This window comes from Heteronotia binoei, chromosome 19, assembly GCF_032191835.1.
Source record: "Heteronotia binoei isolate CCM8104 ecotype False Entrance Well chromosome 19, APGP_CSIRO_Hbin_v1, whole genome shotgun sequence".
In the NCBI taxonomy this organism is placed as follows: Eukaryota; Metazoa; Chordata; class Lepidosauria; order Squamata; family Gekkonidae; genus Heteronotia; species Heteronotia binoei.
The window spans coordinates 41,597,507-41,611,915 of NC_083241.1; the positions used below are offsets into that span (position 1 = coordinate 41,597,507).

Genomic DNA, 14,409 nt, shown 5'->3' on the forward strand with positions numbered 1-14,409 from the left:
TTGTGTGTTCCTGCTCAAAAAAAGCACTGCACACACACACACACACACATATATTAATATATATATATAAAAATATACACATATATACATATACACTTGCAAAAAAAAAGCCCGGTAGGAACTCATTTGCATATTAGGCCATACTCCCTGACTTAACCATGGTTGCACACCGGCTTTTTTGGTAGAAAGAGCCTAACAGGAACTCATCTGCATATTAGGCAGCCGGGACTGTGTTCCTGTGTGTTCCTGCTCAAAAAAAGCCCTGCACACACACACACACACACACACACACATACACACACACATAGGCCTTAGAAACACAGAAGCTTTATGCAGTGGCCCTGATCCTCCACATTTCCTGGTTATGGGAAAAACGCTGTTCCAACAAATTACAAAGATGAGCTGACTCCTATGGCAACAAGAGGGGGAAAAAATTACTTTCAAAAATAGAAGCACATCTTACATGACGTATTCATGTACGTACACTGACTTACTGTGAACAGGTAAAGGTTAACTTGCTACAGCTCCAAGCCCAGGTAAAAGACAGAGGAAGAGCGATCTTATATGAGGTAAAAACAGAAGGCATGCAAGAGCCAAAGAGGCCCACAAAGTAACGGACAACAGGGTGCTGCCAACTGCCAAGTGTGCCCGAGCATAGAATTCTCTCAACCTTTTGTCTCCCAGGTCGTCTTGCGTGTCTCTCTCTCTCTCTCTCTCTCTCTCTCTCTCTCTCGGCTTGGCTTCGCGAACGAAGATTTAAGAAGGGTGCAATAGTCCACGTTTGCTGCAGGCTCGCTGGTGGCTGACAAGACCAATGTGGGACAGGCAGGTCCGGCCACAGCGGCTGCAGGGAAAAGTCTGATTTAGCGTTGGTCCTGTAGCAGTGCGATTCTTCCTCAATCTCCTTTTGTCCTCAAGACCAGCTATGCGTGTGTTCTCAAAGGAAGAGACAGCCTGGTGGATGGTGTGCCTCCATGCTTTGCGATCTGAGGCTAGGTCAGACCACTGGTGATGGTTGATGTGACAGGTGCTAAGGGATTTCTTCAGGGAGTCCTTGTACCTCTTCTTTGGTGCCCCTCTATTTCGATGGCCGGTGGAGAGTTCGCCATACAGGGCAATCTTGGGAAGGCGGTGGTTTTCCATCCTAGAAATATGCCCTGCCCAGCGCAGCTGCGTCTTCAACAGCAGTGCCTCGATGCTGGTAACCTCTGCCCGCTTGAGGACTTCAGTGTTGGTCACAAAGTCACTCCAGTGGATGTTGAGGATGGTGCGAAGGCAGCGCTGATGAAAGCGCTCAAGGAGTCGCAGGTGATGACGGTATAAAACCCACGATTCGGAGCCATAGATGAGGGTTGTCATCACAACCGCTTTGTAAACATTGATCTTTGTGACTTTTTTCAGATGCTTGTTGCTCCACACTCTTTTGTGCAGTCGGCCAAATGCACGGTTTGCCTTTGCCAGCCTGTTGTCAATCTCCTTGTCGATCTTGGCATCTGAGGAGATGATGCACCCCAAATAGCTGAACTGCTGGACTGTCTTCAGAACTGATTCACCCACAGTGATGCAGGGAGGGTGATAATCTTCCTGGGGTGCAGGCTGGTGGAGAACTTCTGTCTTCTTCAGACTAACTTCTAGGCCGAATAGCTTGGCAGCCTCTGCAAAGCAGGACGTCATATGCTGCAGAGCTGATACCGAGTGGGAGACGAGTGCAGCATCATCAGCAAACAGTAGCTCTCGGATGAGTTTTTCCATTGTCTTGGAGTGTGCCTTTAGTCGCCTCAGGTTGAACAGGCTGCCATCGGTGCGATAGCGGATGTAGACACCATCGTCCTCATCTAGATCTACTGCGGCTCTTTGAAGCATCATGCTAAAGAAGATCGTAAAGAGAGTTGGCGCGAGAACGCAGCCTTGCTTTACACCTGTGCCTATTGGGAAGGGCTCCGAGAGGTCGTTGCAGTGTCTGACTTGGCCTCGCTGGTCTTCGTGTAGCTGGATGATCATGCTGAGGAACCTTGGGGGACATCCTAAACGTTCCAAGATTTGCCACAGGCCTTTCCTGCTAACGGTATCGAAAGCTTTGGTAAGGTCGACAAAAGTCACATACAGACCCTTGTTCTGTTCCCTGCATTTCTCTTGGAGCTGCCTGAGAACAAATACCATGTCGGTGGTGCTCCTGTTAGCTCTGAAGCCGCACTGGCTCTCTGGGAGGAGTTCTTCTGCAATGGTGGGCACCAGTCTGTTCAGGAGTATTCTGGCAAGGATTTTGCCTGCGATGGAGAGCAGGGTTATCCCCCGGTAGTTGGAGCAGTCTGACTTTTCCCCTTTGTTCTTGTATAGGGTGATGATGATTGCATCGCGAAAGTCCTGTGGTAATTTGCCTTGTTCCCAGCAGGTGACAAGTACTTTGTGAAGTGAGCTATGTAGTACTGTGCCCCCATGCTTCCAGATCTCTGGTGGAATTCCATCAACTCCTGCTGCCTTGCCACTTTTCAGTTGCTTGATGGCTTTAACAGTCTCTTCTAGGGTGGGGATCTCATCCAACTCTGTTTTCACCGGTTGAAGTGGGGTGAGGTGGATTGCTGAATCTTGAACTACGCGGTTGGCACTGAAGAGAACCTGAAAATACTCCGACCACCGGTTCAGTATGGATGCCTTGTCTGTGAGGAGCACTTGGCCGTCTGCACTATGCAAGGGACTCTGAGCCTGATATGATGGACCATATACTGCCTTCAGGGCTTCGTAGAACCCTCTTAAATCACCAGTGTCTGCACACAGCTGGGTTCTCTCTGCAAGCTTGGTCCACCACTCGTTCTGAATGTCTCGAAGCTTGCGCTGGAGGTTGCTACATGCAGCGCGAAAGGTTGCTTTTTTCCCAGGACAGGAGGGCTGAGCAAGATGTGCTTGGTAGGCAGATCTCTTTTTTGCCAGTAATTCTTGGATCTCTTGATTGTTCTCATCAAACCAGTCCTTGTTCTTCCTTGTGGAGAACCCGAGGACTTCTTCAGAGATCTGCAGGACGGTAGTTTTTAGGTGTTCCCAGAGTGCTTCTGGAGAAGGGTCTGTGGGGCAACTGAGGTCCTCAATTCTTGACTGGAGTTTTGCCTGGAAGGCAGCTTTAACTTCGGCTGACTGGAGGCTGCCAACCATGTGGAGTTACAGGATCCAACATAAACAGCCAATAAAAAACATAGTTCCGTACTCTTCAGCTTTTTGCACTTCCTTCCAACAACTCCACAATGGGAAAAGACTTTCTTTTTTTCCCCCTCATAGATCGGAAACCCAGTGCTTTCTGCTTTGACACAAACTATTTCTAAATGAACTTTTGTGATCTTGGTAGAACATTTTGAGGCATTAGCTTCTTTCCAGAATGCTGGTAGCGTTTGGTATCTCTCTGCAGCTTGGGTAAGGTGTAAAAATATTTGTATAAGAAAACCTACACATGTATCATATGCAAGGCAAACATAGTGATCTGACGAAGTGAGCTTTGATAAAGAAATCAGGTTCTCTGGAAAGTGTTGTTTGGTCTTTAAGGACTCAAATTGTATTATGTATAGCCATTATACCTAAATCTATCTTCATGGTCTATTGTCTGTATTCATGTTTATACACACACTCCTTGTCTAATGTATAGTATCCTATTTTTAGACAAACTGACCTTGAAGATTCCCTGGAAGAATCTATATGGAGAAGCCGTAGTTGCAACTCTAGAAGGCTTGAACCTTCTGGTTGTCCCTGGGGCAAGTAAGTTACCAGTAAAAAGGCTGATATGATGGATGGGGTGGTGGGGGAAACTTCACACAGGAGTAGGAGAATCGAAGTGTAAATGGGTCAACTAGCAGCATGTTTTTCATTGGAGAATGTGATGTATGAACCAGACCAACGTGTGCCTTCTGTGGGGTGTCCCAAAGGAATGCAGCTTCGGGAATGGAAAGATATATAAAGGAGTATTTGAAGGAAGAAGGGTGATTGTATGGGAGGAGGCGGTAACAAGCCAGTTCCTTCACAAGGCACTGCCCTCCCACAGTTCCACCTTGTGACTTGGTCATCAGTTCTGTATTACTGTGTCTTCTAGGCATTAAATATGATGCAGAAAAAGAGGAAAAGTATCTACAGGCTAATAAGCAAAGGGACCTGTCAAGAATTGAAGATGCCCTGCAGAAAGCAGCAGAGAAAGGTATAGTATAGTTGCATTTCAGTCTTATAAGGTAATGCTTCTGAAGAACAGAGGCTAGCGTGTTAAGAACAGTGTCTGAAACCTGTCTTGCGGGAGGTTGCCTGGCTGTTTAGAAAAGTGATACAGGAAGTGAGGAATACTGGTAAAAATTTCTGAGTTGAAGACTCTTCATATAGACCAGTTTGCATCCTTCTGCCTTTTTACATGCACTCAGGTTATTGGAGAGAGCCAGTCTGGTATAGTCGTGAAGTACGCGGACTCTTATCTGGGAGAACCGGGTTTGATTCCCCACTCGCATCTGCTGGAATGGCCTTGGTTAGCCATAGCTTTTGCAGAGTTGTCCTTGTAAGGGCAGCTTCTGGGAGAGCTCTCTCAGCCCCACCCACCTCACAGGGTATCTGTTGTGGGGGAAGGAGATATTGTAAGCCACTCTGAGTCTCTGATTCAGAGAGAAGGGCAGGGTATAAATCTGCAGTCGTCATCTTCTAAATCCTACAGACTTTCTGTGTTATTGGGTATATAGGTTATGACTTTTGAAAGCCTCTTTCTTGTATTGTAAAATCCAAGTTCCTTGCGTATTTCTTATCAGATCAACTAGGAATAGATGTTTTGGTGAACTTTTGTAAATTGACACAAAAATCAGCCAACAACAACAACAAAAAAATAGTCTGTATGTGTGTTTTGTACAATTGGCAGGCTTTCTGATAAAAAATGGATACTCTAGTGACTGGTGTAACAACAAATTGCATCCTTCACCAGTTCTTTGTTTTATGCAATTGTACAATACTCGTATGCCTGCTAGTTGTAATTCTTAACTACCTTTGTCATGAAAAGCAAAGTCAATGCTTTGTTTATTGACAGAAATGCAAATAATAAAGTTGAAACTGGTCTTATCTGTTTCAGTGTTAACAAAAAAACGTTGTTGATAGTTCAGGTTAAAAAGTAGATGTTGTTTTAAAAAGTATGCTTTTTGGTTGTTGCTATCCTATGGATGAAGGCGGTCATTCAGATTTCATATATGGGCTGGAGACCTTTGTGTGCACGGATGTCAAACCCGGTAGGTATGCATGGCTGATTACTGTTCCCAAGGAGCTTTGGAGAGGGAGGTTGAATGGTTGCTGGTCCAAGTGGGTTGACTTAAGCAGAACTAGATCCCTGTGGAGCTCATTCCAAAATGTGTAGTTGATAGAAGGGAAGCCGGTACACCCATTTGGGTACTTCAGAACCTCATAAATAGATCTCACATACTGTTTCTGAAAAGTTTGTTGTGTAGCCCCTCTATCATGCATGCATGTGCACAAATAGATTCTGCAGTTCTCATGTTTCAAAAGAAGGGTAGGTTAACAGTATTGCTCTTATATTAATTTTTGAAGCCTTTTCTAAAGCACTGTCATAACTAACTGCAGTGGGGAAAGAGAACCTTGTATTCTGCTCTGAGCTCTGTGAAGGAAAGGGCAAAAAAAAATCAATTTAAAGACAATAGGCTTTTTGCAAGAAAGAAATCGGCTGGTCTGTAATGCCTGTCCCAATCACACTTCCTTGGGAACAAATCCCATTGGTTTCAGTCTGCTTCTGTGTAAGAGGCTCAAGATCCTTGCTCAAACAGGCAGTTTTTTTATGCCACATGAATAATGATTCCATCGATCTATGTGCTGGCTCTACCAGGGAGAAACTGAATATGGAGAAAACAATCTTTGGGTTGATTACGATCTAATGTTTGATTCAGTTAACGTGGTTGAACTCAAACAGAAGGGTGTTTTTTTTTAAAAAAAATCTGCAGGCACTCTATTAAAAAGAAGTTAGGCTAGGTTATGCCATTTAATCATTAATACCCTGGGTGAGAGTTTTCTGATTCTGTGCCATAGCAAATAGTATGACTATACCCAGCAAGTAGGTTGTTTAAATGCGGTTTGTAGGAAGAGGGTGGAGCGTTCATTTATCTCTTAAAATGTCCATGCCATATGACTGTAAAGCTTTCCGCTGCTGGGATTTAAATGGGAGATACAACCAGTGTTCCTTCTAAGCTGAGTTAGCGTGAGCTAGCGCACAGATTTTTAGCCTCCAGCTTGCACATTTTTGTCTTAGCTCAGGAAGGATGACCCCAGAGCACAATAACTTATGCAGCAGCTCATAACTTTAATGCCAGTCGCTCACAAAGTAGAATGTTTGCTTACAAGACTCTGCAGAGAACATTGGATACAACATAGGTGAATATGTTTATGATACTGGTAGCTCACTGTGGTTTAGGGTTGCCAAGTCCAATTCAAGAAATATCTGGGGACTTTGGGGGTGGAGCCAGGAGACTTTGGGGGTGGAGCCAGGAGACTTCGTGGTGGTGCCAGGAGCAAGGATGTAACAAACATAATTGAACTCCAGGGGAGTTCTGGCCATCATATTTAACGGGACAGCTCACCTTTTAAAATGCCTTCCTTCCATAGGAAATAATGAAGGCTAGGGGCACCTTTTGGGGCTCATAGAATTGGACCCCCTGGTCCAAACTTTTTGAAACTTCGGAGGTATTTTGGGGAGAGGCACTAGATGCTAAACTGAAAATTTGGTGCCTCTAACTCAAAAAATACTCCCCCCCCCCAGTCCCCGATACCCGCAGATCAATTCACCATCATTCCCTATGGGAATCGTTCATGGAGGTGCATGATGGCTGTGGGGGCGGGGCTTCCCCTGCCGGCCAGCTGGCTGGGGGAGGGGGGAAGCCTGTAAAACCTGGGGATCCCCCACTGGGACCTGGGGATTGGGAAGCCTACTGTGGTTAGGCTACCCAGAGGAGGATACATTAATACAGCACCATGAAATGGTTTTAAATAATTTAAATATGTAATTATGTTTTATATGTTTTATTGGTTTTAATGGTAGTAATGTGATGTTGTGAGCCGCCCTGAGTCCGCTTGCGGGAAGGGCGGGATATAAGCTTAACGTAATGCATAAATAAATAATAAATAAATAAATGCATTCTCCTTCTTAAAATGAGATTCTGCAGATTCATTGTACAGGTTTAAAATGGCCGCCGGCGGAAGTGCCGTCAAGTCACAGAGGACTTTCACGGCAGCCCTGCAGGGCTTTCAAGACCAGAGGCATTCAGAGGCGGTTTGGCATTGCCTGCCTCTAAGTCATGACCCTGGTATTCCTTGCACGTCTCCCATCCATTACTGGTCAGGACCAACCCTGCTTAGCTTCTGAGACTGAGCTAACCTGGGCTACTCAGGTCAGGGCAATGGCTGCCCCTCCTCTTCAGTAGATACAAGTGTAGTCTTGCAAATGCTTTATTGGGGATATGCCAGTGAGTCGACTATGGCAGACCTGCCTAGCGGACAAACTACACTCTCTTTCTAGCTGGGACCTAGCCATTAAGGATATTGAGGGTCTGTTAACAAGCAGCGATGTATGGCGTTCTCTGCAAGAACTTTGCATTTCCCCCTTCTTTTTCATCTTCTTTGCTAAGAGAGTTCCGGAATGGCACATCACTCTCAGCTAGCGCCTTTTCAACCCAAGCTACGGACCAGAGGAACTGGGCATGGGGTGGAGGCATAAATTCTGCAATTCTCATATTTCAAAAGAAGGGCAGGGTAACATTATCGTTCTACATCAGGGGTGGCCAACGGTAGCACTCCAGATGTTTTTTTGCCTACCACACCCATCAGCCCCAGCCAGCATGGCCAATGGCTGGGGCTGATGGGAGTTGTAGGCAAAAAAAACATCTGACGAGCTACCATTGGCCACCCCTGTTCTACAGATATATTAATTTTTGCAGCCTTTTGTAAAATGCTGTCATTAACTAACTACAGTGGGGAAAAGAGAACATTATACTCTGCTCTGAGCTCTGTGAAGGAAAGGGTGAGGAAAAAAATGAATTTTAAGACAGCAGCCTATTTGTAAGTCCCAGTCGCACTTACTTGGGAGCCAGTCCCATTGATTTCAGTCTGCTGCTGTGTAAGAAGCTCAGGATCCTAAATTTGCTTGAAATAATTCGCCCCCTGCCCCACTGGGCCAACTCCTTGAAGGCAGGGTGCAGGAAACTGCTTGACAGCCTCCTGACATATGTCATATGAACATATGAAGCTGCCTTATACTAAATCAGATCCTCGGTCCATCAAAGTCAGAATTGTCTACTCAGACTGGCAGCGGCTCTCCACAGTCTCAAGCTGAGGTTTTTCACGCCTGCTTGCCTGGACCCTTTTTAGTTGGAGATGCCGGGGATTGAACCTGGGACCTTCTGCTTACCAAGCAGATGCTCCACCACTGAGCCACCGTCCCACCCCAAAGCCAGCCCTGTCTACCCAGAGTCAGCCTTGCTTCCATCCAGGCACAAATGGTTCCCTGGCCAAATGGCAAAGAGCCTTTCTTCCCTCATTTGTTTCAAAGCTTGCCTCTGGAGGCATGCCTCCTGCAGCAGTGATTTCCAAGTCTCAGCCTTGGCTAGTCTGATTTCTCCCTCCAGTTGTGTGCCTGTAAACAGCCTTCTGTTTTTATTAGGGTTTGTAGAATCTTTCGGGATCAAGTGCCGTGTTCTACTGGAGAAAGTTTTCCTTCCAGACGTTTCGTTCTCAGCTGTGGAGAACGTCCTCAGTGGCGTTGCAGCCGGAGCAGGCGCTCTGACCTTCTTGGCTGCTGTGCAGCTGTCCTCACTCAATGCACAGCAGCCAAGAAGGTCTGAGCGCCTGCTCCGGCTGCAACGCCACTGAGGACGTTCTCCGCAGCTGAGAACGAAACGTCTGGAAGGAAAACTTTCTCCAGTAGAACGCGGCACTTGATCCCGAAAGATTCTACAAACCCTAATGATGTTACCAGCCGTGAAAACCTGAATTCTTTGATAGCCTTCTGTTTGTCAGTGTCTCAGTACTTTGCAGGACCCAAATATGTCAAGAAACATGAACTTGCCTAGGAGGCTTTGGATGGGTGGCTCACGCAACCTCTGTAAAGCCTGTGCAGCCATTCTCGTTCTGTTCCCCCTGGCTGAGAGGAATAAGGATCACTTCTTACAGGCCGCTGGAAATAATTGTTAAATTTATGCAGTAGCTTTTTCTCTTCGTGGTTTTTCTTCAGCCTTTTTTTTTGGGGAGGTTTCATTTTTTTGTGTTCCTCTATTTTCACTGCTTGCTCTGTGATACTTGCCTAACTTTAATTTATCCTTTTTCCTGTAAAATTGCTTGCATTGAGAAGGACGTAAGTCTAAAAAGTCTAAAAAGCATTTTAAGAAACGATTTAAAGGTCGCGATCGCTCAAAAGGTGGGTAAAACTAGTCTAGTGTGTTGCATATTTTTTGTTTGTTGGTTTTTCATTGTTATAAACAGTTTAAACAAAAAAAAAAGCAAACGCAGCAAGTCATCCATTAACAATATGTTTGTGTGACCTTATTCGTGGTGACAGCCACAAAGTCAGTTACTGACAGCTTGACTTTATTAGGTTAATCCGGTTGATTAACGTAGTTGAAGTCAGTGTTTGTGTTTCAGTGGGGTGTTTATCTGTCCGTCTGTCTGAAGCAAAACTCAGGAGTCTTTCATCACCTTATATGTGAGCAGATTTATTGCGGCCCAAGCTTTTGTAAGCTTTTCGGAAGAGCGTGCTTTGCAAATCCAATGAAGTGGGCTGTAGCCCACGAAAGCTTATGTTACGACAAATCTGTTCGTCTTTAATGTGCCAAAGAACTCCTTTTTTGCTTACATGTTTATGTGGGTATGGAGAAGCAAGGCAGCTGCTGATCAGCTCTGCCTTGCTGTCTTTTATTTTGGTATTCTGTTCAGAACTGGCTGTCCCCACCAGTTTATCCTAATGGCCCCAAAGAGATCTTCATTCGATGCCCCTTCGTTAATAGTCATTGAACAATGACCCGTTCATTTGGTCCCTGACTTAGGGGTTTACCGTGTGGCTCATTTTGTGCAGTGGTCAACAGACAATGGTAGCCTTAGAGATGGGTGGGATTTTATTTCCACCTTTGAGTTCACGTCTGTCGTCTCAGAATGGTGAGATTTTATTTGTAAGTTTTGACTGCTTTCCTCACTTCACAAATACAGGTGCGTGTCGCATTCGTTCCCAGTAGAGATGGTCTCCCAACATCCCGTATTGGTGTGAAAAAGGAGCGTTAAAGTTAGCATGTCTGAAGCAGCCTGAATATTGTCGTTTGTTTATTATTGATATAGGTTTTAGTTGCAGGTTAAGGGCTAAAGTGCAACAGGCAGGGTGGTGAAATCTCTGTGTGCCAATATAAACTCTGCAAGAGGGAATGCCGCTGATAAACGGCTCCTGTCTGAGGTTTTTGTACTGTTCGGGGACCCAGGGGGCAGGTAGCTGTTCTTGATTGTGCAGCGTCTTCCTGCACAACGTAACTCCTGTGGTTTTATACAAAAAAAGATTCTTAAAACTGTTTAACCACAATTAAAAACAGAAGCAGTGAAACAGCCCAACTCCTTCTGAAGTAGTGCCTTAAAATTCTTTAGGAGGTTCTGGCTTGCCATAAAAAGGGGCTTCACCTGCTTTCCAAATGAGGCAATTGGCATAGAAAGATGGGCCTCTATGGGTAGGGTTTTGGCATTGTAGGGAGCAGCTGCCAAAAAGGCCCTGCTACTGGGCCAGGGGAATCCAGTCTTGTGTCCATTTATGTTTGTCATTCTGAGGAGGGTCTCTGTAGTTGATCTTCAGAGAAGGGGTAGCATCGTCTTTGATTGTGTCACAGAATCGGTCACAAGATTTTAAAAAGAAGCCTCTGAAATGAGCTGAAAGCAGGTCAAAGAACTCTTGCCTGGCTAAGGGGTTCTGCCTGACTAAATTAGGGAGATGGGTGGTCTCTGGGAATAAACTGCTCTCTGGCTTGCTTATGCAAAGGTGGACGGTGTTCAGAATTCCCCGCAAACATGTAGCGCGTGCCTTCTGTCAATGCACGGTCTTGGCTTCATTGAGTTGCTGTGGATAAAGTCACTTGGCTGGGGGGAGAAAGGCGGAAGGGAAAGTTTAAAGTGACTGTATAAACATGTGATATCATCTGGTCAAAAGGAGCTTCCTTTCCCCAGGAGGGAATTCTTATGATTAAGCTGGTGACTTTCCACCTACTTCATTTGCTTTCTTTTTGCCTAGAGGAAAAAAAAGTGCAAATTGGGCCATTTGCTGCAGATTAACTCCCCCCTCCCAGACCAAAAGAATAAAAAAAAACAAGTCTAGTGTGAAAGTATAGATGGAAGGTGCACCTTGTTTGATGTGGCAGCTTGAAGCTTAATGGCACGGAATAACCTTTGGGGGTGAAGTGTGGCCTTATAAGTGGAGAGAGCTCACCAGCTTGCCTTCGTTTTTATTCAGACAAACCAAAGGAAGAGAAGAAAGACACTTTTCTGGAAAAGCTTGCCACGCAAGTCATCAAAAACGTACAAGTCAAAATCACAGGGATCCATATCAAGTATGAGGACGACGTAAGTATTGTGAATTCCTCCTAGGCGAAGTAAATGATAACTCTGGTCTCTTGTACCACTTCAGTTAAAGTTGTTGGTCCTTTAAGTCTGTAGCTCAAATAGAGCAAAGCCCTTTGACGTCGTTTTTTGGGGGGAGGGGAAGAGAAAACCCTAAGTAGCATACAGTGAAGGAGACTGTCAGAATGTATTTTGCCAGTTTGGTGTCGTGGTTAAGTGTGCAGACTCTTATCTGGGAGAACTGGGTTTGATTCCCCCCTCCTCCACTTGCAGCTGCTGGAATGGCCTTGGGTCAGCCAGAGCTCTCTTATCTGGGAGAACCAGGTTTGATTCCCCCCTCCTTCACTTGCACCTGCTGGAATGGCCTTGGGTCAGCCAGAGCTCTCTTATCTGGGAGAACCGGGTTTTATTCCCCCCTCCTCCACTTGCACCTGCTAGAATGGCCTTGGGTCAGCCAGAGCTCTCTTATCTGGGAGAACTGGGTTTGATTCCCTCCTCCTCCACTTGCAGCTGCGGGAATGGCCTTGGGTCAGCCAGAGCTCTCTTATCTGGGAGAACCGGGTTTGATTCCCCCCTCCTCCACTTGCACCTGCTGGAATGGCCTTGGGTCAGCCAGAGCTCTCTTATCTGGGAGAACTGGGTTTGATTCCCTCCTCCTCCACTTGCAGCTGCGGGAATGGCCTTGGATCAGCCAGAGCTCTCTTATCTGGGAGAACCGGGTTGGATTCCCCACTCCTCCACTTGCAGCTGCTGGAATGGCCTTGGGTCAGCCAGAGCTCTGGCAGAGGTTGTCCTTGAAAGGGCAGCTGCTGTGAGAGCCCTCTCCAGCCCCACCCACCTCACAGGGTATCTGTTGTGGGGGAGGAAGGGAAAGGAGATTGTGAGTTGCTCTGAGACTCTTCGGAGTGGAGGGCGGGTTATAAATCCAATATCTTCTTCTTCTATTTATTTAACAGTATATACTCCCTCCAGCCTAGAGTTACGGGTGCAGTGTGTTTGTTGACTGAGCGTGTAAGCCCTCCATGTCTTGTCCCTAAGGGCCGTGATTCTTGCCAGTTATGCCCCACAAGTCTGCCAGTCGTTAAAGGGCTGTGGCTCAGTGGAAGAGCCTCTGCTTTCTGCATGAAGAAGGTCCCAGGTTCAATCCCTAGCATCTCCCATCTAAAAGGATCAAGCAGTAGGTGATGAGAAACACCTCTGCTCAAGACCCTGGAAAGCCACTGCTGGTCTACAATGCTGAACTTGATGGGGAGAAGCTGTGGCTCAGTGGAGGAGTCTCAGGTTTCAATCCCTGACATCTCCAGTTAAAAGGACCAGGCGGTAGGTGATGGGAAAGACCTCTGCCTGAGACCCTGGAGAGCCGCTGCCAGTCTGAGAAGACAAGATTGGCCTGGATGGACCAGTTTCAGTATGAGGCAGCTTCATGTGTGCTCAGGATGTATGAGCTAATCCACAGCCACAGCGAACGTTCTCTGTCGCTTCGGCCACACGGTTTGTGCAACTTCCAGCGGGAGACGAAAAGCAGCAATGTGTAAGAGGGACTAAACGCTGGTCATGTACGTGCTTGACAATGAAAACGTCTCCCAAAAAAGAAATGACCGTCTAGAGATACGAGGAAGTTCAGAGCAAGCTATACGCGGCCTTTTGGTAGGAATAACCAGTTTCTGATGTCACCGGAGGGATGGAAAACTAGTTGAAAAGCGAGCTGGTTCTTCAAAGATGTTAGATAGGTCTACAACATGCTGTCAATGGGGGCCATGGCACCAACTCACACCTTTCCCGGGGCCCACCAGGTGTTTTTAGAATGTGGGAGGGGCCAGGTAGGGCTTTTGCCCAGCAGGGCTTCTGATTGGCCACTGAAGATTCACTGGACTGTGCAGATTTTTAAAAAACGTTGCTTTGGCAGCCACCAGAGCACAATGATCTTCACTGGGTGACTGAAGGCATATCGTGGCAGCCATTTTGTGGCTTCCAAACATGGCAGCCATTTTGTGGCTTCCAAGCATGGCAGCCATTTTGTGGCTGCGCCCACCCCCCTGCGTCAGCATTCCAAACGTGGCTGCAGGCTGAAAAGGGAATAGAGACCTTTTGGCTGCCCCTTTTAAAGCAAACGGCAGTCTTGCTGCAGCGCTTGGGAGCACCTTGCAGTTGCATCTAGAAGCCTTCCTTTAAACCAGGGATGGCCGAACTTGCTTCATGTTTGAGAGCCACAAGACATGAACTTCGGATGTTTGAGAACTGCAAAGACAGGAAGGAAGGAAAATAGATGGAGGAAGAAGGTGGAAAGAAAGCAACTTTAAATGCATTCTCCAAGCTGCCGGCTGTCTTGGATACATGATTTAAGGAGACAAATGCATTCTCCAAGCTGACTGGCGGGGCGGTGGGGAGGGACTTGGAGCATGTATGAAAGAGCCACATGTGGCTCCCAAGCCAAACTTGCTTAATTTTGCCATCACTGCTGTATATTGATCTTTAGGTAATTATTTGCATTCTAGTCAGCTGTACAGGACTGCCTTAGCAAGAGTTAGTTTCTAGAGAAGTTATTTAGAATACCTGACGATACAAAGCCATAGTCTCAAAGTTAAACTCCCTCCTCCCACCCCTTTGCTAAGTGTCTGTTTCAGACAGTCCATGTAGATTTCCCTCCCCCCTTTGAGTCCCCTATAACCAGGAACTGGAATAGTCCAGTACTGTTTCATGTAACCATTTCACTTTTCTTTTCTTTTTTTGTAGATCACAGATCCCAGCCGACCCATATCTTTTGGAATGACTCTGGGCGAACTGAGCTTACTGGTAATACTGAGTTCTTAGGGAAGAATTCACGCA

The 14,409-nt window shown here is 46.3% G+C and overlaps 1 protein-coding gene across 2 annotated transcripts in view; it reads left to right on the forward strand.

The window, feature by feature from the left end:
* The window catches only part of VPS13C (vacuolar protein sorting 13 homolog C), a 189,993-nt gene that overhangs the window by 10,944 nt on the left and 164,640 nt on the right, over window positions 1-14,409 (forward strand). The window contains exons 4-9 of one of the 2 annotated variants that reach the window (XM_060259893.1): window positions 3,646-3,741; window positions 4,073-4,174; window positions 5,172-5,231; window positions 9,350-9,415; window positions 11,477-11,586; window positions 14,317-14,376. In XM_060259893.1, the coding sequence (XP_060115876.1) occupies window positions 3,646-3,741; window positions 4,073-4,174; window positions 5,172-5,231; window positions 9,350-9,415; window positions 11,477-11,586; window positions 14,317-14,376 (494 nt within the window). The remainder of the gene's footprint in view (window positions 1-3,645; window positions 3,742-4,072; window positions 4,175-5,171; window positions 5,232-9,349; window positions 9,416-11,476; window positions 11,587-14,316; window positions 14,377-14,409) is intronic. The other variant, XM_060259892.1, reaches the window with a different exon arrangement.